At 49.2% G+C, this 24,412-nt stretch overlaps 1 protein-coding gene across 1 annotated transcript; it reads right to left on the minus strand.

Moving 5' to 3' along the window:
* Window positions 1-53: 53 nt before the first annotated feature.
* Window positions 54-15,197, minus strand: TCN2 (transcobalamin 2). The gene is made up of 10 exons (XM_059139006.1): window positions 15,093-15,197; window positions 14,621-14,801; window positions 10,563-10,755; window positions 9,700-9,869; window positions 8,524-8,685; window positions 7,250-7,422; window positions 6,931-7,117; window positions 5,937-6,102; window positions 3,506-3,621; window positions 54-620 (listed from the first exon to the last, which is right to left on the minus strand). Exons 2-10 carry the CDS (start codon window positions 14,682-14,684, stop codon window positions 559-561), a joined length of 1,293 nt encoding a protein of 430 aa, XP_058994989.1. The 5' UTR covers window positions 14,685-14,801; window positions 15,093-15,197; the 3' UTR covers window positions 54-558.
* Between the last annotated feature and the right edge of the window lie 9,215 nt (window positions 15,198-24,412).

Here is a 24,412-nt window from a genome sequence, read left to right on the forward strand (position 1 = left end):
GTGCTCCAGCCCCCCGGTACTCAGTTTTGAGCTTGAGGCATCGGGACACCAGGGCAGGTGCACAATCAACACTTTAATCATTCCAGAGACAGGCTTTGAGCAGCTCTGCAGCGCCCCCCAGCGGCCACTCTGCCATCCTGAAGGCCGGAGTACAGAGCAGGGATCAGGGCCAGAGAGGTCTCCTCGCAGGACCCCAGTCCCAGAGGGGGCAGTACTCACGACACCAGTGGCCGGTGACTTCTCCTCCTTGTGTTGAGGAGGCTGAGCTGCTTTAGACCCCTTCCGACCAGGAGCAGGCCTTCGGGGGATGCCAGTGGGGCCAGGAGGGGCCAGATGCCGGCAGACAGCTCCCCAGGGAAGGTGCGTGGTTCCCTGATTCAGGGTGGGGGATGGCTGAGGACCTTGGCAAGGGTGGTGGCTGAGTAATCCAGGGGACACTGCTCCAAGTACACGTGAGGTAGCAGCAGGGCTGGGCGTGCGCCTGTTACTTCGATGTCTGGAGGGCAGGCGGAGGCCCCTGGAGGTAGGCCAGGCTGCTGGGGTGGATGAGCCCAGGGACTACCAGCTGACCAGCCTCAGCTCGATGGTTTGTCCATCCTTGGGGGTATAGTCAGCAATGCCTGCAGAAACAGGTTGAGCATTGGGTGGGGAGGGTTAGCAGGACAGAGAATCCTACCCCCTACCACCACCTCTTCTTATGGACAAGCGCCCTGAGGCCAGGGTGTATGAGATCTACTGAGGGCTTGGTGGTGGGAAAGTGGGAGCTGTCCAGAGCCAGTCTGGAAACTGAAATCAGCTGTGACCTCAGGGCTCCTGAGGCCCCCCAAGTTCATTTTACAGTGGGGGAGCCTGCCAGGCAGAGGGGTTGGGACAGCATTCTGGATAACCAGCATGGGGCCAAAGGAACCAGAGAACCCTGACAACACCTGATAGGGTCACTGTCTTCAGGGTCTCTTGAGGGGCCATCAGGAAGGGAGATTTGCTCAGTGTGGTCTGGAAGGACAACCAAGACCACGAGTGAAGTCTGCTGGAGCCAGCCTCTGCCCACTAGAGACAGTCAAGGCCCCAGCATGGCATCTGGGGACAAGCCCCAGGTCTGTTCTCATCAGCGGTGTGACTTTGGGCAAGTTATTTCACCTTTGGGAGTTCTGGCATTCCCATTACTGTAGTCATTTCAGAAATGGGCTTGCCGCAGGTTACACCCTCCAGCCCAGGCTTTATCAGTAATAGAAGCCAGATCTGGGGTCTCCATCTGCCTCCTCTTTACTTCTCAATCTGTTCAGAAGCAGGCAGGGAAAGAATGGCTTTTCTTGGGCTCCCTCAGAAAGGCCCACATTCTGGAAGGCATTTGGCCCAATGCCTGGCACTCAGTAGGTGCCCAGCAGAAGCTCTGGGTAGCAAGAGCAAGGACAGATGACCCTTCAGAATCTGTCTGGTGACCGGGCTAATGCACAAGGATGCTCACGACTGCTTGAACTGTAGGAGTTAAAACCCTAACTATCCAGCAGGAATGGAGAACCGCAGCCTCCCCATCTCACTCCATGCCCCACTGCAGAACCCAGTGCTGAGGCAGGCCCTGCCTGGCCCACACCAGTTGTGTGGCAATCCTTGTTCTCCAGCTGATGGCAAGCGCGCAGCCCAGGCCATCTCCTAACAACAAGGATGGGTCCAGGAATGTGCCCGTGTCCCAATTCCACCTTTGTCTGCTTGGGGCAAAGTTTTAAAAGGGAGCTGCCCTAGGAAAACGCAAGAACGGTGAGGAAGCCAACAAAAAGAGGAGTACGGAGTCCCGGGAAACAGGGCTGGAGTCCAGGTTATACCAGCCCCGAAGTCCTCGTTCCCTCTCGACTCTGGACACTTGAGCTAATGGAGATCATAGAGTGGAAGCCAGTCTGCATCGTTTCCTGTTACCTGCAGCCCCAAATACCCTTGCGAGTGATATATTCTACATGGTATTCCAAAGGATGGGGAAGATCTACATGTAACAGCACAGAGGTCTACAATATGTTAAGAATGAGAAAAATAAGTTGCAGGGTGCCTGGCCAGCTCAGTCGGAAGAGCAGGTGACTCTTGATCTCACGGTTGTGAGTTCGAGTCCCACCCTGGGCACAGAACTTACCTTATTATTACATTTTTCTTTTACTAAAGTGATAGAAGTTTATTAAGTTTATTAAGTGAAAATAAAGAAAAAGGTCTTAAGACAGAGAGGGGTCCCAACAGGGTTGCCCTAGAGCTTTCTTTAAAAAATAAATAAATAAATAGGGGCTACTAGGTGGCTCAGTGATTAAGTGTCTGCCTTCAGCTCAGGTCATGATCCCAGGGTTCTGGGATTAAGTGTCCTTGCTCAATGGGGTGCCTGCTTCTCCCTCTCTTCCCACCTCCTGCTCTCTCTTGCCATCTCTGTTTCTCTCTCTCAAATAAATAAATAAAATCTTTTAATAAAATAACAAGTAAATAAATAAAATATTTGTTTAAAAAAAGAAAAAAAAATTTTTTAAGTTGGAAAACAGGGGTGCCTGGATGGCTCAGTGGGTTAAAGTCTCTGCCTTCGGCTCAGGTCATGATCCCAGGGTCCTGGGATCGAGTCCCACATCGTGCTCTCTGCTCAGCAGGGAACCTGCTTCCCTTCCTCTCTCTGCCTGCCTCTCTGCCTACCTGTTATCTCTGTCTGTCAAATAAATAAAAATAAAATCTTTAAAAAAAAATAAATAAAGTTGCAAAACAGTATACAGAGCTGCCAACCCAGTATGCTCACTTAGCTGCACACGGCTATTGTGCATTTGAAGTCTTAGAACAAAAAAAGCATGCAAAAATGCCATTCATAATTTTACATTGATTATATATCTTGGAATAATAGTATCTTGTATAATTTGCTTAAATGAGATGTATCGTTAATATTAGTGTCACCACATAGAAAATTTGGAATTACACACATGCCTCGCATTTACTTTCTGTTGGATGGCATTGCTACAGAGCATGGCTCCATTTTTCTGAAAAATATTACTTTTATTTATTTATTTATTTATTTGAGAGAGCGAGAGCGAGCGAGAGAGGGGACACAAGCAGGGGGAGTGGGTGAGGGAGCAGACTGCCCACTGAGCAGGGAGCATGGTGTGGGACTCAATTCCAGGGCCCTGGGATTAGGACCTGAGCTGAAGACAGACACTTAACAACTGAGCCACCCAGGTGCCCCAAAACATACATATTTAAAAAATTAGCTGGAAGAAAACATACCAACAGTTAAAAGAAGCGATTTCTGGGGAGCAAATGATAGGTGGTTTCAATTTTCCTCTTTTTTGCCTGGTTTCCTAGAGTTGCCACAATAACTTACATAAACATTCTTAAGCATTCAGTTCAGTAACTTAGAAACCACTTCGCACATCAGTTATCTTCTGAGGCGGAGGCCCAGAAAGGCTCAGGCGAAAGCCGAAGTGAGCCAGGGAAGCCTCGAGGCAACAAGGCCAAAGGGGGGCAATGTCCAGAGGTGGCGGGCCGCCAGACTCACCTTCTAGCAGCGGGGTGTTGGGGGCTTGGAGGAGCTGCCAGAACTCGCGTTCCCCAGCTTCTTTCCCCATCACAGAGGTCAGGAAGGGGCCTGACAAGGAGTTCCGTGTTTCATACCTACCAAAGGGAGAGGCAGAGGGAGAAGAGGTGACTTTTGCTTCCACTGACCCAAGGACAGAAGCGGAACTATCCCCACCAGCGAAGTCCCGGTCTTTGCTTTCCAGGTCACGGGCCTCACCTCTGCCCCTCTTCTGCTGCCCCCTGACGCTGCCCGCTCTGGGGACTTCATCCCTGCACACTAACCAGGACCATGGCCTCTAGGAAGGGACACCTGCTACGTGACTGGCTCGGCAGCTGCCCCCTCTCTGGAAGCTGGCATTGCAGGGGTGAGGAGCAGAAGCCATTAGCACCACATACAATATGCCAATGCCCAATGAGAGAGGGCAAAGCCAGCGTGCAGAGAAGCAGAAGGTGCGGGGCAGAGACACCTGGTGGTGGCAGTGGGTCTCTGCTTTTGGAAGGTTCTGTGGCTCAGGAGCACTCCCCTCTTCTTGTGGCTGGGGGGCTCAGTCTTCTCTTTCATTCTACACACCTCATGCTCCCCGTTACCAGAGAGGACTGGAGTTAGGTTTCTGGCCTTGGCAACCAAGAGACTCCTTATTCACACCATCCGCCCCCTGAGTCTCCAGCCGTGCATTTCTCCAAACCATGTGGACACAGCTGCCAGAGGGGTCCTCTTAAAAGCCTGTGGGTCACGTTCTTCCTCCGCAAAAGGCTTATCAATGGTTCTGTCTTAGAGATGGAGGGTTTTTATATTCTTAAGAGACAGAAAACCACTCAAGGTGACTTCGTCCAAGGGAAAGTGTTGTTTGAGGGGGGTGTCGCAAAGCAGCCCCCATCGCCATCATTCCCTACCTCTGTGGGTCCACATGGCTGCTTGGAGCACGTCTGTTTCTCTCTCTCTCTCCTCTCTTTCTCCCTGGATCTCTCTTTCTGCAGTCCAGCTCTCTCGGCCAGGCATTCATATGCCTCCAGACATAACCTTCCTGCCTGGCCTCTGCACCCAGTAAAGGCACCCACCTTCACTGACTCTGTCCACTCTGTCCCTGATTGGTATCCTTGTTGTCTCAAGGTCTGCTGGACAGCAGCCTGCCAAGGTGCTATGTGTGCGGCCGTCAGGGGCTGTGTGGGCCCCTGTAAGGGCTGCAGTATGTGCTGCAGGCTGCTGGGAAGAGAACTGAGGTGGGCTTAGTAGTGAATGGAGTGTTCGGGGCCAGGGAAGGTCCTATGAAGTCACAGCTGCTGGGTCAAACTCAGGCTTGACGGTAACTCGGGTCAACTCGGGTCAAGCAGCTGAGAGCATCGGGCTCCTCCCACGCCTGGCTTTGTACCCCTGCTCCTCAGCGAACAGTCCTTATTTGAATGTTATTCTTTGTACACTTTATATCTGATTTGCAAAGTCATTTATGGTTTATAGATGTCTGGAGCCAGAAAGAGAAGGGACTTTTAACAGCAAACATGATATTATGCATCTAAGTCATAGTATAACAGAAATAACCCAGGGTCTGGAAGAATATTTGTTCTTTAAGGTGGGGGGGGTCTTTGTATATCTCGGGCCTGACATTCCCTGGCCCAGACAACCTCCAGGCACCAGCTGTGGGCCCTCCCTAACTGCAGGGTGTTGTCCTTTGGGAACTCCACATGGGCAGAGAAATTGGGGCCCACAGAAACTAAGGCATATCTTTCTAGAAGAGAAGAATCTGGGTGACCTGGTAGAAGGCACTCAACTCCTCTAGTTCCGATTCCCCATTGGTAACACAAGAATCCCATCCATGTTATTCAGGCATGGGCATGAGAGCAGCACTCCAGAACTGCCTGGCCCCAGACTTGTCATATCTTGTCAGGGTGAGAGGCAAGTTTAAGGATGTTGCCCAACCTCCACATATTAGAGGACTCGTCCTGGGTACTTCATCACAGGGATGAGGCCAAGATCCTCTGATGAGAAAAATTCTGATTCTTTCAAAAGCTAACCTGTGTTGAGCTTACTAAGTGCAGGGGGCCACGTCCTCTATGTGCACTAATTCCCAGATTCCTTGCATGGCCCTGCAAGGAGCAAGGCACGGCTGGTGTTCTCACTGGGTGACAGGTCAATAACAAACTGGTTCCAGGTCCCGAGTGGGAGAGTGATGGAGCTGGGAGTCCAGTGTGGATGTTCTACCCCCAGAGAATGTTCTCAAAGCCATTGACAAAGCTGGCCTGCAGCTGCCAGTTTCCACTACAGCCCAGGCCATTCAGGAGTGGAGAAGGGGAAAGCAGAGCCTGGCCCAGCCCCTCTCCTGGGGAACCTCCTCTTCCATCCCCATCCCATCCGCGTCCTGTTTCAGGGATGTGGGGTCAGATGGGGTGAGGACTGGGAGGTGGGGGGGTCTCACGTGAATCCTGTGAGTTCCTGGGCCTTCTTAAGGACATCTTCCAAGGAGGACCCAGCAGGGACGGAGATGCGGTGTCTATATGGTTGCAAGGCATGGGGGACCTTCAGCATGACACTGATGAGCTCTTGGGTCTGTGAAGGGGTCTCCACAGCTGGCTGTAATAGGACTATGCCAGGGAGAGAGGAAGGGGTAGCTGGTGTGAGGGCAGGGGGTCAGGTGTTAGTCCTCCTTTCTTCCCTCAAAGACACTGTGGCCCATTTCAGCCAGCATCCCCGCTAGTTCCCAGCCCAGCCTCCCCTGTCTTTAACCTCCATGTCCCCTGGCTGCCCAAGGTTGGGCCCCTTACTGGTATTTCTGCCTCCAGTACTCCCTTCCCACCTATCTGCCACACAGCACCCCAGAGGGCTCTTTCTAGAACATGCATCTGTTCCTATCACCTCTGTGAGTCTCCCCTCCTCTTCATTCTCCTGCCTGCAGCTCTGGCTCATTCTCCCAGAGCCCACTCTCTAGTAGGACCCTCCCCCAAAATGTCAGCCTTTTATACCTCGGCACCTTTGTTCCTGCTGTCCCCTCTCTGCCTTGCCCTTGCTACTGCTCTTCTCCACTGGAAAATCTCACTCACCAACTCAAGTCTTTCTCCCAGATGAAACCTTGATTCCGGCTGCAAATTGCGACTCATTAGGATGTACCAGTGCTACCCAAAATGTATCCCTCCCCATTCATCCACTCAAACATTTCTGACCTGGGGATCACACAGGGGGCTGCGGATTCATGGCCCACCCAGAGCTCTCTCTTTGGTATCTCTCCCCCTACACTGTGGCTTTCTGAAAGCTCTGACTGCACCTTCACTGCCAGTGTGTCCCACGTGAACCATCAAACCCCTGCTGACTCAGCAAACCAGGACTAGGCAACCTCCCTTCCCCGGGACCTGCACACTTCGGGGAACACTCGGCACACTGAAAAGAACAGGGCTCCCGTTGGAAGGCCCAGCTACCTCTTGGTGCCTTGCAGTCTGGAGAGATGAGATCCACATAGCTCTTGCCATTCAGGACAGGCAGCAGTTGGGAAATTATGAGAACATTCTTGAAGGCCCCATCCTGCATACTGGCCAACAGAGCAGCCCTTGCCTTGAGGCATGCCCTGCCCAGTTTCTCTCCAGGCATGGAGGAGTTCATCAGTAACTAGTGACAGAATGGGGAAGAGAAGGAGGAGGCAGGTCAGCTGGCACTGAGGAGCCAGGTCTCCCAGTCCCTGACCAAGCCACTGCCCATCGAACACCAGACTGGACTCTGGCCCCAAGCTCTCTTTCCTACCTGCAGCGCCAGAGGGGTGCTGTAGACATTTCCAAAGTGGCCTTCGGAGGTCTGTGCCTTGAGAATCTTCTGTCGTACTGTACTAATGGCCTGGGTGATCCGGTGTCTCTGATTGGGATTGAGGTTAGATTGCTCCAGACAGGTGAAGGCCAAGCCTGCCATGGCCACTGTGTCTGCAATGGACAGAGCCAATAAGGGTCAGTCTAGGCAAGGCCCTGGGGCAATGGGCTGCCATCAAAGGCTTGAAGAAGGGGCACGGTCAGATCAGCGTTTTAGGAAATTTTCACCACCAAGGGGGACCAACGGAGCCCAGTTTGTCCAGAACTTTCCCAGTTTGGCCACTGTTAAGTTCAGTGTCCTGGGATGCCCCTTAGTTCCAGGAAAACAAGAATGGTTGCTCACCCTACCCCCATCTACTGTTTAGGGGTTAGAGGTTAGGAAGAGAGCCCAGAGAAGGGAGGCTCAAGAGAACTTTATCCTACACCACTCATTCCCAAACCTACCTGCACATTGGAATCATCAGGGAAGTTTGGAACAGATTGATGGCTAGGTCCACACCCAGGTGATCTGATTTCATAGGCCCAGGGAGCTGCCCTGGAGGGTTTGAAGCACCACCACCCCCCCTCAAAAGTCCTGCCCCCACCCTAAGCTGATTTACTGGGTCCACAGTGGTTCTTCTATAAGCCTCAAGCAGAGCAAGTCCTCTGTGGCCTTCTCTCTGCAGCACCACCTCACCCTTTCAACCTACTCCAACCAAACCCAGCCTATGCGAGGCACACACACTCACAGACCACCTGACCTACAAGAGACCCTGAATCACAATGACAAGAAAGGGCACTAGAGGCCCCAGGTAACACACTGAGGTAGCAGTTCCACAATCCAGGTCTCAGGCTTCCCAGCTTATATGAGGACAAGATCATAGCTATGTATCCAGAACTTTCTTCATGCCAGGCACCATGACAACTGCTTGACTTATAAGGCGTCTTCTATCAGGATACTGCTGGGAGGTTATTTACAGGAGAAACCCAAACAGAAAGGCCAGCTGACTTGACCCAGGGTGGCCTACAATAAGTGTGTGACAGAGCTGGGGTCCGGGTCCCAGGCCTGCTCCAACACTGGCTCATGACCACCACACCACACACACGAGCCCTTCCTCATAAAGGATTCCTTTGTCCCAAGGAAAGGTGAGCACAGGGCAGGGGGAGGCAGCCCTCAGTTGGGGCTGGGGGATGGCGGAGTGCCAGCCTGGCTTTAGTGGGGCCTCGCCTACTCACCCACAGACAGGCGGTCCTGTTGGAGGTGCTGGTCATGTTTCACGGCATAAAGGAGCTTGCCCACCACGCTGTCATGGAGCCGCTTCTGGTGGACACACAGGGCCAGGATGCCCAGGCCATACTGGTAGTAGCTGGTGCGGGGGTGGCCCTTGTGATTGGACCCTGGGAGAGTGGAGACCATGGGGCAGGGGCTTCGTGCCAGGCCTGAGGGGTGGCCACTCTGTCCCCTCCCAGCAACCAGCCCAGCCAGCACATAGGACCCCACTGCCCACACTTCCCAACCCCCTCCTTTGGGTCACGGGACCCTTCATTCTTCATTCCCTCAACCCATTCTTGCTAAGGGTCCACTCTGCGTCAGGTGCTGTGCTGCTCAGACAGGTGACCAAGCCAGCGGTGACCAGCCAGGTCTCCAACCGTAACAACCTGTACCCACGGCAGCATGATTAGAACTGAAATGTGGACCAAGGGCTCTGGGGCCATACAGTAGAGGTCTTTGAGGAGCTGGGGCATCAGGGCAGGGTTCTCTAAGAGGCAATGATGCTGACCAGATCGGGGTGGGGAGGAGGAGCTAAGGTGGAGCAGGAAACTAGAAGCGGAAGGATATCTTCTGGAAAGAGAGAACATATATGAAAACCCTGATCTGAAAGCTGAGAAATCAGCATGACTAAAGCCAGAAAGGCAGGGGAGTGAGCCAGGAAGTGGGCCCACAGGTCCTGAAGAGGAGAAAAGGGCAGGCGGATGGGCCCAAAGACAGCAGTGAGCTGCCTGTGCAGGGTTTGAGCAGCTAACGAGATCAAATTTATATTTCAAATGCTTGCCCTGGCTGTCGTGTGCTGAGTTGAATCAGGTGGCAGGACAGTTAGCAGAGAGAGGCTGAGGAGCAAGCAGGATGGAGGCCATGCAGTCGTCCCAGAGGCAGTCAGTCAGTCCAGTTGTGGTGGCTGAACAGAACTTGCCAACAGAGTGCATGTGGGGTACAGGAAAGGCTCAATCAAGGCTCGATCAAAGCGACTGCAGCAGGCCCAAGCCTCTAGGTGGATAGTGAGACAGGCAGAGCAGAAGGTATGAAATGAGGCCTGGGGGGAAAAAAACCCAAAGTTCTGACTTAGATGCTTCCCCAGAGAATGTGATCTGATGAGGGCCCCCCTCCACACTTGGCAGGCCATGTCCTCTCACCAATGGCCCTCTTCTCGTCCTCCAGGAACCGCTTCAGCTGGGAGACCAGCCTATCCCCCTTGCGGCCTCCAACAAACTCACAGTTAGCCCTGAGAGCCATCAGGTAGAGGGCCAGTTGGCCCATGGAGGGCTTGGCCTGGTTGTTACTGCTGTCATCATCGACGGCAAGCCTAGGACAAAGCCAGTAAACAAAACTTCTGTAAGAAAATGCCACCATGGTAAGCCTGGGTTGGAGCACCCCAGGAACATCATAAAGTGAAAAGAATCCTAACAATTAGGAATTTTGCTAGAACTACCAAAAGTAGACGGAGTCAGCTCTGCATGTCGTAAGGTGCATGCCATACATATTTCATAAAGATAAAAAATTAGACTCAAGGACAAGCCCCAAGGGCTCTGACGTCCAAATGACCTATGGTTGCCCCCACTGTTCTGATCACACTTTGCCCATACAGTCTTCCCTCTCTTCCCCCTCCCTGCCCTGTGTCCACTGTCTGAGAGGGAGTCCAAGCAGGAGCTGCTTCGTGGTGTTCCCAATCCTTCATCTCTCATTGAAACACCCACACTGAGCCTCAGAAGGCCTCCCATCAATGCCCCCTGGAAAGGGAGCACAGAGTTAGACGCTGCTAGATCCTGCTTCTGGGCTTGGGTGGGGGTTGGGGGTGAGGGCACAGACTGTGGTCATGGATCAGTGATGTCTGTCTCCAGTCTAGTCAAGCCAACCCCATTCTACAGATGGAGAAAGTGCCAAAGGAGACAAAAGTTGCCCAAAGTCTCCCAACAAAGCAGTGGGAGCCCAAACCAGAAGGCAGGTAACCCAGGTAGAGCAAGGCATGGGGAAAGGAGAAGAAAGTGAACAGCGATACCCCAGGAGCTTCTGCTGGTAGTTGAGCTTGAGAATGTGCAGATAGAAGGCCTCCCTGGCCCCTGCCTGCAGGCTGGAGAGGCGTAGGCCCACGTAGATACTGGGGTTGAGATGCTCCAGGGAGAGCCAGTTCATCCAGGGCAAGAGGCGCTGGCCCAGCCTCTCCACCAGCTTGCTGTCCACCTCTGGTACTTCTTAGGAAAGAGAACAGGCCAAGTGAGGTTGTAGGACCAGGCCTTCGGAAAGAACTGCTTTTACCTTACCAGAGCCTTCTCTAGGGAATAAACCTCTCTACTCCACCTCCATCTGGCACAGGTAATACTTGTATGGGAAAAGGTGGCAGGTAAACAGGGGAAAGCAGGTATCCCAAAAGAGCAGTTGAAATGGGCCAGGGAGAGTTGGTGGGCTGAGGGCAGAGAAAGCTGGTACCAGGCAACCACTCTGCCATGAGGAATAACAGAGAGCGGGGCCCAAGCCTCATGCTGTGTCCCAAGCCCTGTACCCAACCTCACTTGGTCCTCCTCATGCCAGCCCTGTGGCATCCGTACTGTCATCATCGTTCTGCACAAAAGAGGAAACAGCCATTCAAAGTCATGTTGTGTCTTACATAGGCTGCAGAGCCAAAGATGAACCTTCCTGCAAAGCCAGTTCTTCAGTGCTCTGACAAATCCATTTACAAAAACTGCAACCCATACACAGAACACATTACACACCCAATTTCAAAATACTGCAGGCTGGGGCGCACGGGTGGCTCAGTCAGTTAAGCCTTGTTCTCTTGATTTCAGCTCAGGTCATGATCTCAGGATCCAGGGATTAAGCCCCGCAAGGGCAGGGGGGCGTCCCCACTCAGTGGGGAGTCTGCTTGAGGATTCTCCCCCCCTTTTCTTCTCCTCCACCCACCCTCTAAAATAAATAAATCTTTAAAAAACAAACACAAAAAAAACAAACAAAAAACCCATTCTATGCTGCCCATGGCTAACCAGGGCTGTCTGGTGAGCTTCCTCTGCACAGATCTCAAAATAATACTTTTCCTCCCATGTCTGTAGGTGCAGAGGACCTGAGTCCGAAGAGTGAGTCGGTAGAAAGCCAACCATTCTCTGTGTGCTTTGGGGTTTGCCTGAAACTGAATCACGAAAAACGTGGGGAAGCGGAAGCCTCAGGGGCATCTCCCAGCCCCAGCTGACCCTGCCTGCCTCCCTTCAGGAAGGAACCTGAGCACTGTGGGTGGCCTGGGAGGCACTTTGGACTTTTCCCCATTTACTGCCTCCCAGTTATCTGCAGAGATCCAGTTGCCTCCGCTGTGGCTGTGCTATGTCCCAGGATGCCAGGCAGACTGCCCCTCCCAGGGCATTGAGCCATGGAACTGCCACCAGAGCTCTTCACCTGTGCAAGGACCAGGGTTCTTCTCATAACTGGCCCATCCCTCTTGGCTTGCGTCCCACCATATTTTTTTTTCTTTCTTTCTTTCTTTTTTTTTTTTTTTTTTTTTGGATAAGTAATCTCTATGTCCAGTGTGGGGCTCAAACTCATGACCCTGAGATCTAGAGTCGTCATGCTCTGCGGACAGAGCCAGCCAGGCGCCCCTACAGGTCTCACCATCTTATGCCTGTTTTTCCGAAAGTCACAGGTATTTGCTGCTATCTGTAAAGGGGCTAGAGGGGGTGGAGGTTGGGGACAGGGGTTGCTTTTCTTTCCTTTCTCTTTCTCAGTACTTTTCTGGGACTGCCTCCCATTTCTGTAGGCATTTTTCCCTCTCTGTCTGGATGTGTCTCATTCTCTACCTCTTTCAGCCTGTCCTTCTGGTCATCTGTCTCTCTCTTTCCCTCTCCCTTTTCTTCAGACTGGTAGGAGAGCCTCACCCCAACCCAGGCTCTGCCCTCCAGCAAGTGAGTCAGCCCTGGGATTAGAAGTGATAAGAAGAGGAACCAGAGCTATAAAGAGAGGCTCATAACCACAATTCACCCTCCTTAAAAGGAAAATTCACCTCTGTCATTAAAGTGGCCCAGGGCGATCTGCTTCCCATGGAGCCTCTTGCACACCAGGCCATGCAGCTCTGCCAGCTGACTAGCCTTAACATTCCGAAGCAGAGGAACCCACCCTGGGCAAGCAGTAGTGCAGCTTTCTTGTCAATTTCACAACGGCAGAGCTTTGAACCGTAAAGTTTGAGATCCTCCACACCACATCAAGGAGGAAGACAGGGAAGCATTCTCAGCCCATTTTGCAGGAGAGGGAATGAGGCCTGGGCAGCTAAGTGGCTCAGCTGTAGGGGGCTGCACCTGTGCAAGGACCAGGGTCCAGGGCTTCTGTCAGGTCTATGGGCCAACTACTTTAGTAGCTCATGCCCAGTGAGGTCCGGGTCCCAGGTCTCCCCTGGGGGCTGTTTGGACGGGAACCAAGAGCCAAGGGCTGAGGGGTCTGTTTGCACTTAATGGAATACAGGTTGTAAGCTCCTGGTGCCCAGAGAAGACCATGACCTGGAGTTCGGAGAACGGAGTCCAGCAAAGCCCTGGAAAGCTGGAATGCCTTGGCAGGTCACCTGATTCCCCCAACCTTTGACTGACTCGTCTGTCATCTGAAACTGCCTCTCAACTTCTCCAAAGACACCAGGACCCAGGGAGGGAAAGCATATTGCACATAAGGCTGGGGGCAGAATACAAGGAGGGAAGCAAGGTGGGTAGCCCCAGAGCACAGAGGCTTCCCTGCCTGCCTTCTTCTTTCTCCCTATCTCCAGTGCACAAATAGCCCAGGCCTGCGTTCAGACTCCCAGACGGATCCCAACAGGCCCCTGGGGATGCTGGGACACAGAGCCGAAGCAGTCAGGTTCCTGTGTGTGCAATGTAACACAAATGTCTTGCCATGACCTGCCCCCATACCTCTCTCAGACTCGTCTCCATTAAGGGTGCCTGCATACTTACTTCCCTCTGCCTGGGATGCCCCCTACTCCTTTTCTTTTCAGCTCCTTTTTCTTCTCTGGGTCTCAATACCCCCTGTCGTGCCTGGTCCTTGGAGAGCCTTCCCTCAACTCTCTCCCTCAATCAGTGGCCCCCAGCTCTCTACCTCCATGCCTGGTTCGCTTCCTTTCACACTCCCCGCAGCCCCAAACACAGCACAGATTTGCTTCCTGACTTCTTTTAACTGTCTCCTTTACTAGAACAGATGCACTAGGAAGACAGGGATGGGACTGGTCTCTCTCTATTCCTTCCCCAAAGCCCAGCGCTGCACTGGCTAGGAGAAGTCTCAGTCAATGCATGTTGAATGAATAAATAAACTAATGACTTTAATGGGAGCAGTTTTGTCTGGTGGGCTGTCAGACATATAGAGCTGACCCTCTAACAATGTGTATTTGAACTATGTGGGTCTATACGTGAATTTTTCTTGGTATAGTACAGAACTTTAAATGTATTTTTTTTGAAGATTTTGTTTATTTATTTGAGAGAGAGAGAAAGAGACAGCAGAAGCAGGGCAAGGGGTAGAAGGAGAAGCAGACAACCTGCTGAGCAGGGAGCCTGGACATGGGGCTCTGGGCCTCATTCCAGAATGCTGGGATAGAGACCCGAGCAGAAGGCAGACGCTGAACCGACTGAGCCTCCCAGATGTCCCAAATCTACTCTTTTCCTGGTGATCTCCTCAACAACATTTTCCTTTTTTTTTTTTTAAGCTGACTTTACCACAAGAATACAGGATATAATACACATAACATACAAAATATGTGTTGTTTATCTTATTAGTAAGGCTTCCAGTCAACAGTAGGATATTAGTAGTTCGTTAAGTTTCTGGGGAGTCAAAAGACACACACGGATTCTGGGCTGCATGGAGGGTCGGCAGCCCTAACCCACCTTGTTCCAGGGTCAACCATAATTAATCTCAATACAGGGTGTCAAACACTGAGGTCCAGCTAAGTCCCAACTGCTGTGGAAGCCCAAAGGGGCAGATAAACTGTACCGTCCCACACATCCAAGCCTCAGTTTCTCCAGCTACATACTGAGGGGTTTGGACAAGGCGGTCCTCCCTCCTAAGGCCCCAGGAGGAAAGAGGCACAGGGTAGATCTGGTTACTTACCGCAGACATCAGCGAGAGCCCCCAGGCCCCCAAGTAGGAAGAGGAGGGTCCCAAGGTGCCTCATGGCAGGAGCGTATAGGTGAACAGACTCCTGGAGCTGGTCTTGCACAGCTGGTCACTGCTCAGAAAGAGGCTGCTTCCTGTCACTGATTAATCCCTCCACGCCCCCAGCAGGACGCTGCTAAATCAGCAGAGAGAAAGGGGAAAAGATCTGTAGCTGAATTGAAAGCGAGGCCAAAGAACAGAGGAAGGAAGGGCAGTGTTTTCCTGGAGGTAAGGAGTGGGGGTGGGGGCAGACAAATAGGAATGGTGTGAGACATCCCGAGGCCAGCCACATTCCGTCCCCGCTGCCTAAGAGCACTGGGCAGGCACAGAGGGCCTAACATGTGATCTGCCCAAGTCTGTCCACCTGCGCCGGCACGGTAGCCTCCTCGCTGTTCCAGCGGTGGACAGACAGGGCTGGGGTGCTTACCTGGTGCCCACCCCCGCCCAAAAGAAATCCCTGGGAGGGCCCAACCAGGTCTGGCTCAGGGAGCGGAACTGAGCGCTGTGGCGGTCACGTGAGCGACTGCTGGCGTCAGCGGTTCTCGCCTGGCCTGCCCCGCTGTCAGGGGTGGGAGGGGTGGGAGCCGGACCAGACCGGCCGGTTTTCTCAACCAACCAGAAAGACAAAACAAAACGAGAAACAGTATTTAATCACTTGAGACACCAGAACCCTGGGTAGCAGGGCTGCTTGTTAGGACTAGGAAAATAATCTTAACAAAAACAAAACAAAACAAAACAGAACAAAAATCTCAGTAGAGGCGCCTGGGTAGCTCAGTCATTAAGCAGCTGCCGGATCTCAGGATCCGGCTCCCTGCTCCCCAGCTTCTCCGCAGTCTCCCACTCCCCCTGCTTGTGTTCCTGCTCTCACTATCTCTGTCAAATAAATAAATAAATAAATAAATAAAATCGTTTTAAAAAAATCTCTGTAAGCAGAAGAGAGAAGGAAGGATTCCTCCTCTGCGTAACCTCACAGGAAAATCAACGTGCAAGAGTTAAGCCTAGCGGTCTGCGTGACCTTTCCAAACTCTCTTGAGTTTGAAATAGTTCTCTTGTATGAAATGGGAGGGTTGGACAAGATCATTTTAACTAAGCGCTCTTCCAGCTCAACCTGTGAAAATGTTATCATCTGAAAACACCTCTAACCATTTACTCTAATGAGAATTTTATGGCAGTCATATTGTGGCTAACTGCCAAGATTCATTCTTTCAAGATAATCTGGTTTTGCGCCTGATTTACCACAAGTCAAGCTCCTCACATCGACAAATACAGATACACGCATCTGTTTACAGAAGTACTTTACAAGATACAATTAGATTGTCTGGCTGGAGAAGGCAAGGTGTGGCCCATCCGAGTGAGGTTCTGGGGAATGAAGGAGGTCAGCTGGAGGCCCAATTTCTGCAGATTCTTAGGTTTAGACCTCCAGGGGAGCCCCAGCAATTTGTGGGCAATGGAACTGCGTTGATCTGGCACAGGACTGCTTTGGCTCCTGCAACCCTGTCTGTGCCAGGTGGTGGTGATTGTGGTTCCTGCCGCCTCCAGGAGGGCAGTCTGGAGGAGGTGACCATGGTGGAGGGGTTCCCTATCCCCCAGCCTCTGGGAGAAGCAGCTTCCTCCAGGAGGGTGACCCTCTGATTCCCATGGACTCAAAGGCGCTGTGGCAACCCACCAGGGAAGAGGTGCATTTCCCATAGCTATCAGGAACAGAACAACTGGGGGCAACGCTGGGTTGTTTTAGGTAATATTGTCAGGAAAAGTAAAAAGGAAAGATGACTAAAATGTTTGGTTCAGGATTTCTATTTAGGGGTCTATACCAAGAAAGTGAAAATTAGCTTGGAATGAGCAAGTGAAAGTCTGCCAGTCCATGCATCAGGAAAGGTACTGATGAAGTCAGCTGCAAGGTTAACAGATTACTTTTCCCAAGGTCATGTTACAGCTGTAAGTGTCCCGATAATCAGGTTCTTTGAGTGACTATTACTTTTTTTTTTTTTTTTTTTTTAGATTTTATTTATTTATTTGACAGACAGAGATCACAAGTAGGCAGAGAGGCAGACAGAGAGGAGGAAGCAGGCTCCCTGCGGAGCAGAGAGTCCGATATGGGGCTCGATCCCAGGACCCTGGGATCATGACCTGAGCCAAAGGCACAGGCTTTAACCCACTGAGCCACCCAGGCGCCCCTGACTATTACTTTTTTACTGAGACTTCTTTTTTCCCCCTAAAATCATAAATTTGCTGTTGGAAATCCTAATTGTAAGAAAGAAACATGTCTAGAGGACCTAAGTTACTTGGACACAGAGAAGATGCCTGAGGTCAGGAGTTTCCGAACTTAACATTATACACTTGTCTCTGTAGTTCCCAAGGGAAAAGGACTCTGGGTCCACTTTGCTGTCCAGATCTGAAGTCGACCCCTCTCACTCAGTACTGTAATGCGCTGAGCATAGCAAAGCACTCCTTGGTTTACATTTCACCTAACCCCAGTGTCTAGCCAAATGCTTTAATAACCTTTCTATTTGTCTGGTCAGAGCCCCACAGTTGCTCTGCTCCACAGAGGAGCCTACAGATTCAAAACAGCTCCAAGGTTCTGTCTGAGAAGTTCTCTTGAGACCCGCCAGCAGGAATCCAGTGTGCTCCCTCCAGGGGTCCTGGTCAGGACAACCAGCCTTTGAGGAGGGAGGAAAGTTCAGGGGAAAGATGGAAAGGCTGTCCCAGGACAGGATCACTCAGACTGTCCGTGGCTTCCCTGCACTGCATAGATTAAGATAGCCTAATAATCTTGGGTCCTGTGCAAGGCTCTTTTCTCTTACTAAACTGGAATTCAGACCTTTAGAAATTGGAAACTCACCTAGAGGACATTTTCCCCGTAGCATTCTTTCATGGATTTTTTTTATGTGTTACTTTTCTTTTTTTAAGATTTTATTTATTTATTTCAGAGAGAGAGAGCACCAGAAGGGGTAGGGTCAGAGAGGGAAGCAGACTCCCTGCTGAGCAGGGAGCCCAATGTGGGACTTGACTGAGCCACTCAGCCACCCCTTCCTTGATTTTTTTTATAATTTAGAGTTTTCTGCATATAGATCCTACACATTTTTTTTTTTTAATGTAGGCTCCACACCCAATGTGGACTTGATCTCACAACGCGAGATGAAGAATTGCATGCTCCACTGACTGAGCCATTCAGGTGCCCCAATCCTATACATGTTTTGTTCAATTTACTGCTCACTTTGTTTTATTTCTCTGCCTTTTGGAATTCTTTGAGGCCTAGGTTTGAAATAGATTCTTAAAGAGCTATGGTTTCCTTCTGCCACATACTGTGGTTTTCCAAGCCTGTTTCTTATAAAATGGGACTGGAATACCATAGTCATAGGTTTCTTATTAGGATCTCATGAGGATGCTTATGAAATGCTTAGAAGTGTGGCTGTCATATGGTTCAAACTCATTCCATTTTAGCACTTGTTGATGACTAACTATCAAAATCCAGGAAAAAGGGCACTTGGGTGGCTCAGTGGATTAAGCATCTGCCTTCAACTCAGGTCATGATCCCAGGGTCCTGGGATTGAGCCCTGCATCGGGCTCCATGCTCAGCGGGAACCTGCTTCTCCCTCTCCCACTCCCCCTGCTTGTGTTCCTTCCTCTCTGTTTCTCTCTCTATCAAATAAATAAATAAAACCTTTAAAAAAAATAAAAGAAATCAAGGAAGATCTAATCAAATGGAAAGATATTCTGTGTCCATCAACTGGAAGACTCATTATTAAGATGTCACGGTGACACAGATGTCATCATGATCTAGAGATTTAAATGACCCCAGTCAAAATCCCAGTAAGCTATTTTGTGTTGATAAAATGATTCTAAAGCTTCTGTGGAGAGGCAAAAGACCTAGAATAATCAACAAAATACTGAAAACAAACAAAGTTGGAGGAATGACACTACCTAATTTCAAGATTTACATAAAGGTACAGTAATCAAGATGGTGTAGAGGTCGTGAAAGAATCAACGGGTGGACCAATGGAACAGAATAGAAATGGGAAGAGAAATAGACCCACACAAAAATTGTCCACTGATATCTTGACAAAGGAGCAAAGGAAATTGACAAGGGAGAAAAGATAGTCATTTCAGCAAATGTGCTGGAACAATTGGATATCCATATGTGAAAAAAAAAAGTTTATTTAGACATATACCTTATACTTCTCATAAAAAATTGAGAACTGAACATAACATACCAAGCTATAAAATTTAAAACTTCTGGAAGAGGTTATGACTTTTTAGAAGCAACATCAAAGTCATAGTCTGTGAAAGAAATAATTGATAAGCTGAACTTCACTAAAATTAAAAACTTCTGCTCTGCTGAGGACACAGTCAAAAACGAAAGGACGAATAAATAAAATAAAATAAATGAGAAGACAAGGGGCACCTGGATGGCTTAGTTAAGCATCTGCCTTTGGCTCAGTTCATGATCCCAGGACCCTGGGATCCAGCCCCACACTGGGCTCCCCACTCAGCAGGAAGCCTGCTCTCTCTCACCCTCTGCCTGCCACTCCCTCTGCTTGTGTGCTCTCTTTCTCCATCTTTCTCTCTCTGTCAAATAAATAAATAAATCTTTAAAAAAAATGAGAAGACAAGCCACTGACTGGGAGAAAATATTTACAAAAGACATGATAAAAACTTATCCAGGGGCGCCTGGGTGGCTCAGTGGGTTAAGCTGCTGCCTTCAGCTCAGGTCATGATCAGGGTCCTGGGATCGAGCCCCGCATCGGGCTCCTTGCTCAGCGGGGAGCCTGCTTCTCTCTCTGCCTCTGCCTGCCTCTCTGCCTGCTTGTGATCTCTGTCTCTCTCTCTCTCTCTCTGTCAAATAAATAAATAAAACCTTAAAAAAAAAAAAACTTATCCAAAATACACAAAGAACTCTTAAAAGTCAACAATAAGAAAACAACCAACCCAATTTTAAAAATGGGCAGCAGACACTTGATCAAAGATGATATATAAATGGTAAATAAGCATATGAAAAGATGCTCCACATATGTCATTAGGAAATTTCAAAGTAAAACAACAATGATACCACTACACACTTATTAGAATAGTCAAAATCAGGGTAGTGTGTGGCTCAGTTGGTTGAGGGTCCCAACTCTTGATCTCAGCTCAGGTCTTGATCTCAGGGTTGTGAATCCAAGCCTCAGGGATTGATCTCAGGGTTGTGAATTCAAGTGTTGTTGAGTCGACACTGAGTGTGGAGCCCACTTTAATAAATAAATGAATAAATAAATAAAATTTTAGAAGATTTTAAAAAGGAGTGCCTGGGTGGCTTAATAGGTTAAGCATTAGACTCTTGATTTTGGCTCAGGTCATGCTCTCAGGATTGTGAGATTGAGCCCCGTGCTGGACTCTATGCTGGGCATGAAGCCTGCTTGGGATTTTCTCTCTCCCTTTCCCTCTGCTCCTCCCCCCATCACATGTGCACACTCTCCCTCTCTAAGAAAATAATGATAAATAAAATATAAATAAATGAATGAAAGAATGGTCAAACACCAAATGTTGGTAAATATGCAGGTCAATAGCAATGACCATTCATTGTTTGTGGGAATCAATATAGGACAGTCACTTGGGAAGACAGTTGGGCAGTTTCTTGTAAGAAACATAGTCTTCCTATCAGATTCCACAATCATACTCCTAGCTATTTACCCAACTGGAGATCCACACAAAAACGTACATGTAAAAGTTTATAACAACATTCTTCATAATTACCAGAAACTGGAAGTAACCAAGATATTCTTTAATGGGTGAATGGATAAACAAATTCTGATACACCTCTCCTTCTGCCCTCCTCCCTCTCCCACTCCTCTCTCTCTCTGCCTCTTAACGAAGTAAGATCTTAAAAAAAAAAAAAAAAGGGAAATCAAGCCACAGAGACATGAATGAAACTTAAATGCATATTGATGAGTGAAGAAAGAAGTGAGTCTGAAAAGTATACTTACTATATGATTGTAATTTTTAAAAAAGATTTTATTTATTTATTTGACAGAGACAGACACAGCTAGAGAGGGAACATAAGCAGGGGGAGGGGGAGAGGGAGAAGCAGGCCTCCCACTGAGCATGGAGCCTGATGCGGAACTTGATCGAGGACCTGGGTTCATGACCTGAGCCAAAGGCAGACACTTAACCAGCTAAGCCACCCAGGTGCCTCTATATGATTGTAATTATACAATATTCTGAAAAGACAAAATGACAGAGATAGTAAGATCAGTAGTTGCCAGAGGTAGGGGGGAAGTGGCTGGGGTAAGAGTGTTGAATAAGTAGAGCAAGAACAGAGAACATTTTTTTTAAAGTTTTATCTATTTATCTATTCGACAGAGAGAGAGAGAGATACAATGAGACAGGGAACACAAGCAGTGGGAATGGGAGAGGGAGAACTAGGCTCCCCACAGAGCAGGGAGCCCAATGGGGGGCTCGATCCCAGGACCCCGGGATCATGACTTGAGCCAAAGGCAGATGCTTAACAACTGGACCAACCAGGTGCCCCAACAGGGGACATTTTTTTAGCATCGTAAAACTATTCTGTATTATAGTTATATGGTGGATACATAATACTATGTATTTGTTGAGACTTATAGAACCTTACAATACAGAGAGTGAATTTAATGCGTGCAAATTTTATAAAAATCATTGATGAAATCCCAGGATAGAATCCAGAATGTGACAAGCAACCGAATATGTATTACTAATATATAAAAACAACCAAACAGGTGGGGGAAAGGATGTTTACTTAAAATTTTTTGAAAATGAGTGGGATCTGGAAGATAATGGCAAAAGAGGGTGCCTGGGTGGCTCAGTCAGTTAACCATCTGCCTTCGGCTCAGGTCACAACACCATAGTCCTGGGATTGAGCTCCATGTTGGGCTCCCTGCTCACTGAGGAGCCTGCTTCTCCCTCTGCCTGCTGCTCCCCCCTTTGTGTGCTCTCTCTCTCTCTCTGTCAAATAAATAAAACTTTAAAAAAAAAGAAAAAAAAAGGATAATGGCAAAAGGATTTGCACGTAAGCACTGTTCTCAAAATTGTATATCATGAAGGTATGAGTTAATGCTGATACTACTAGACATATGTGCTGGAGTTGAACAATTAAGTAAATGGATGGTAGATTAAGGAAGGCAAGTTTCTCACAGCTGAAATGGGAATTTACAGATAAGCAAGGGGAAGCTAGAATGATCCATTGATAATGGATTAGAGCTGGGGACATCACTATGAACTAATGTTTAGCTTAATGTACAAAGGTGGTGACATAGTGATATAAATAAATGATTGAATGATTCACAGATAATGTGTGTATACAACAGAACAGTATTGTAAAAATTGGTAGAAGGAAACCTTATTTACAATGGCGTGGAGAGGCCAGCAGGAGGAGCACTCATGCCTACCACTTGTCCTCAGATGCAGACCCAACAAGAACTTGTATGTGGATACTATACTCTCCCACCAGGAAGAAGGAAGACTTCCTCCTGCCCTGGCAACCACCTAGCCAATGAGAAACAGTCACAGCTCAGCCAATGAGAAGCCACTATACTTAACACTCCCAGTCTACTCCAATGAACTATTTGTTTACAACAGCTCTTCCAAAACCCCCTTTTCTTTATAAAAAAGTATCCCGCTCTTGGGGCCCCTGGGTGGTTCAGTGGGTTAGGGCTCTGCCTTCGCCTCAGGTCATGGGCATGGGCATGGGCATGGGCATGATCCCTAGGATGGAGCCCAGGGATCAAACCCTGCATCGGGCTCTTTGTTCAGCAGGGAACCTGCTTCTCCCCACCTCTCTGCCTACTTGTGATCTAATACATAAATAAAATCTTTAAAAAAAAAAAAAAAAGCCTTCTCATTTGTTTTCCTGGCTCCCCTGTGGGCTTGCTGTAGTTTGCCTCTCCTGCATTGTAGATCTCAGCTATTCTCAAATAAACCATCTTTTTTTTTTTTTTTCTTAAGATTTTGTTTATGTATTTGTCAGAGAGAGAATTAGGGAGAGCGCACAAGTCGGGGGGAATGGCAGGCAGAAGGAGAAGCAGGCTCCCCGCTGAGCAAGGACAGGATGTGGGACTTTATCCCAGGACCTGGGGATCAAGACCTAAGCTGAAGGCAGATGCTCAACTTACTGAGCCACCCATGTGCCCCACCGAATAAACCCATCCTTTGATGGTAAGATAATAGGCACTTTGAAGGTTAACAGTGTACACACATTTTTTGATGTCAGCTAGAAGCAAAGACACCACAGTAGCAATAAGATTACCTAGTGCCCAGATTTTGGTTTATACCACCCTCCACAAGAGAGACTAGGGCTTCCTAGAAAAATGACTGATTCTAGGACTGGGGCAAGAAATATACAGGGTGAACCTGGAACATCTTAATAGCGCCAGAAAGTAAAAAGTGTGTATATGAGTGCACACACACACACACACACACACACACTGATGTATATGCCAAAGGGATATGGAAGTCAACGAAAAGAACCCCCTACTGGATGTAAGGTTTTACAGGCGAGATACACATGACACCAGGCGAGATAGGCGCAAGGCAAGGTTTATTAAAGGGGCCCTCTGGCGAGGTTCCGTGACTGGGGAGAGGAGAGTCGGGGAAGTCACGCCGGGGAGGGGGTCCAGTGGGTCTTTTATTTGGGTTAAGATAGGTTCACAGCCATATTAGGTAAGGTATTCAGTCCTGATGTTCCTGTTTCCTGCATAGGTGTTGGTTTACTTATGGTGACGTGTCCTCGGCAGACTCCTTCGTCCTTCTGGTGAGAGAGTCACGGGTTAAGGAAGAGGGAGACCTGGAAAATGACCGCCCAGCAGCCATTTTTATTGTTCCTCCTGCATTCCCGGAGACGCCGACCCAACAATGGCCAAAGCTAAAACAATTTGAGCAATAAAGAAGTATTAGAAGGGGCGCCTGGGTGGCTCAGTGGGTTAAGCCGCTGCCTTCGGCTCAGGTCATGATCTCAGGGTCCTGGGATCGAGCCCCGCATCGGGCTCTCTGCTCAGCAGGGAGCCTGCTTCCTCCTCTCTCTCTGCCTGCCTCTCTGCCTACTTGTGATCTCTCTCTGTCAAATAAATAAATAAAATCTTAAAAAAAAAAAAAAAGAAGTATTAGAATATAACCCAAAGAGGGGCACCTGGGGGGCTCCGTGGGTTAGAGCCTCTGCCTTTGGCTCAGGTCTTGATCCAAGGATCCTGGGATCGAGCCCAACATTGGACTCTTTGCTTGGTGGGGAGCTGCCCCCCTCCTGCCTGCCTCTCTGCCTACTTGTAATCTCTGTCAAATAAATAAATAAAATCTTTTAAAAATAGGGATGCCTGGGTGGCTCAGTTGGTTGAGCAGCTGCCTTCGGCTCAGGTCGTGATCCCAGCATCCTGGGATTGAGTCCCACATCGGGCTCTTTGCTCCACAGGGAGCCTGCTTCTCCCTCTGACTCTGCCTTCCACTCTGTCTGCCTGTGCTCGCTCTCGCTCTCTCTCTGACAAATAAATAAATAAATAAAATATTTTTAAAAAATCTTTAAAAAATATATAACCCAAAGAAAAACAGTATTATTGAGTTCATACTGATGTAAATAAATGATTGAATAAAAAAAAGAAGTGGTGCCATAGACTGAATGTTTATGTCTCCTCAAAACTCTGTATTGAAACTTAATCCCCAAATGGTATTTGGAAGTGGGGCCTTTGAGGGGTGATTAGCAGCCCTCATAAATGGGATTAGTCCCCTTAAGAAAAAGATGCCAGGGAGCCC

This window comes from Mustela lutreola, chromosome 11 (assembly GCF_030435805.1).
Source record: "Mustela lutreola isolate mMusLut2 chromosome 11, mMusLut2.pri, whole genome shotgun sequence".
In the NCBI taxonomy this organism is placed as follows: Eukaryota; Metazoa; Chordata; class Mammalia; order Carnivora; family Mustelidae; genus Mustela; species Mustela lutreola.

What these genes read in the sequence shown, in the direction of transcription:
- TCN2 (XM_059139006.1), bottom strand. Translation starts at nt 14,684, where the DNA reads ATGAGGCACCTTGGGACCCTCCTCTTCCTACTTGGGGGCCTGGGGGCT. An exon ending in GGACGAGAAGAGGGCCATTG is followed by an intron (nt 8,686 to 9,699) that starts GTGAGAGGACAT and finishes CCACTCTCCCAG; the next exon opens with GGTCCAATCACAAGGGCCAC. An exon ending in CAACACCCCGCTGCTAGAAG is followed by an intron (nt 621 to 3,505) that starts GTGAGTCTGGCG and finishes CTGTTTCTGCAG; the next exon opens with GCATTGCTGACTATACCCCC.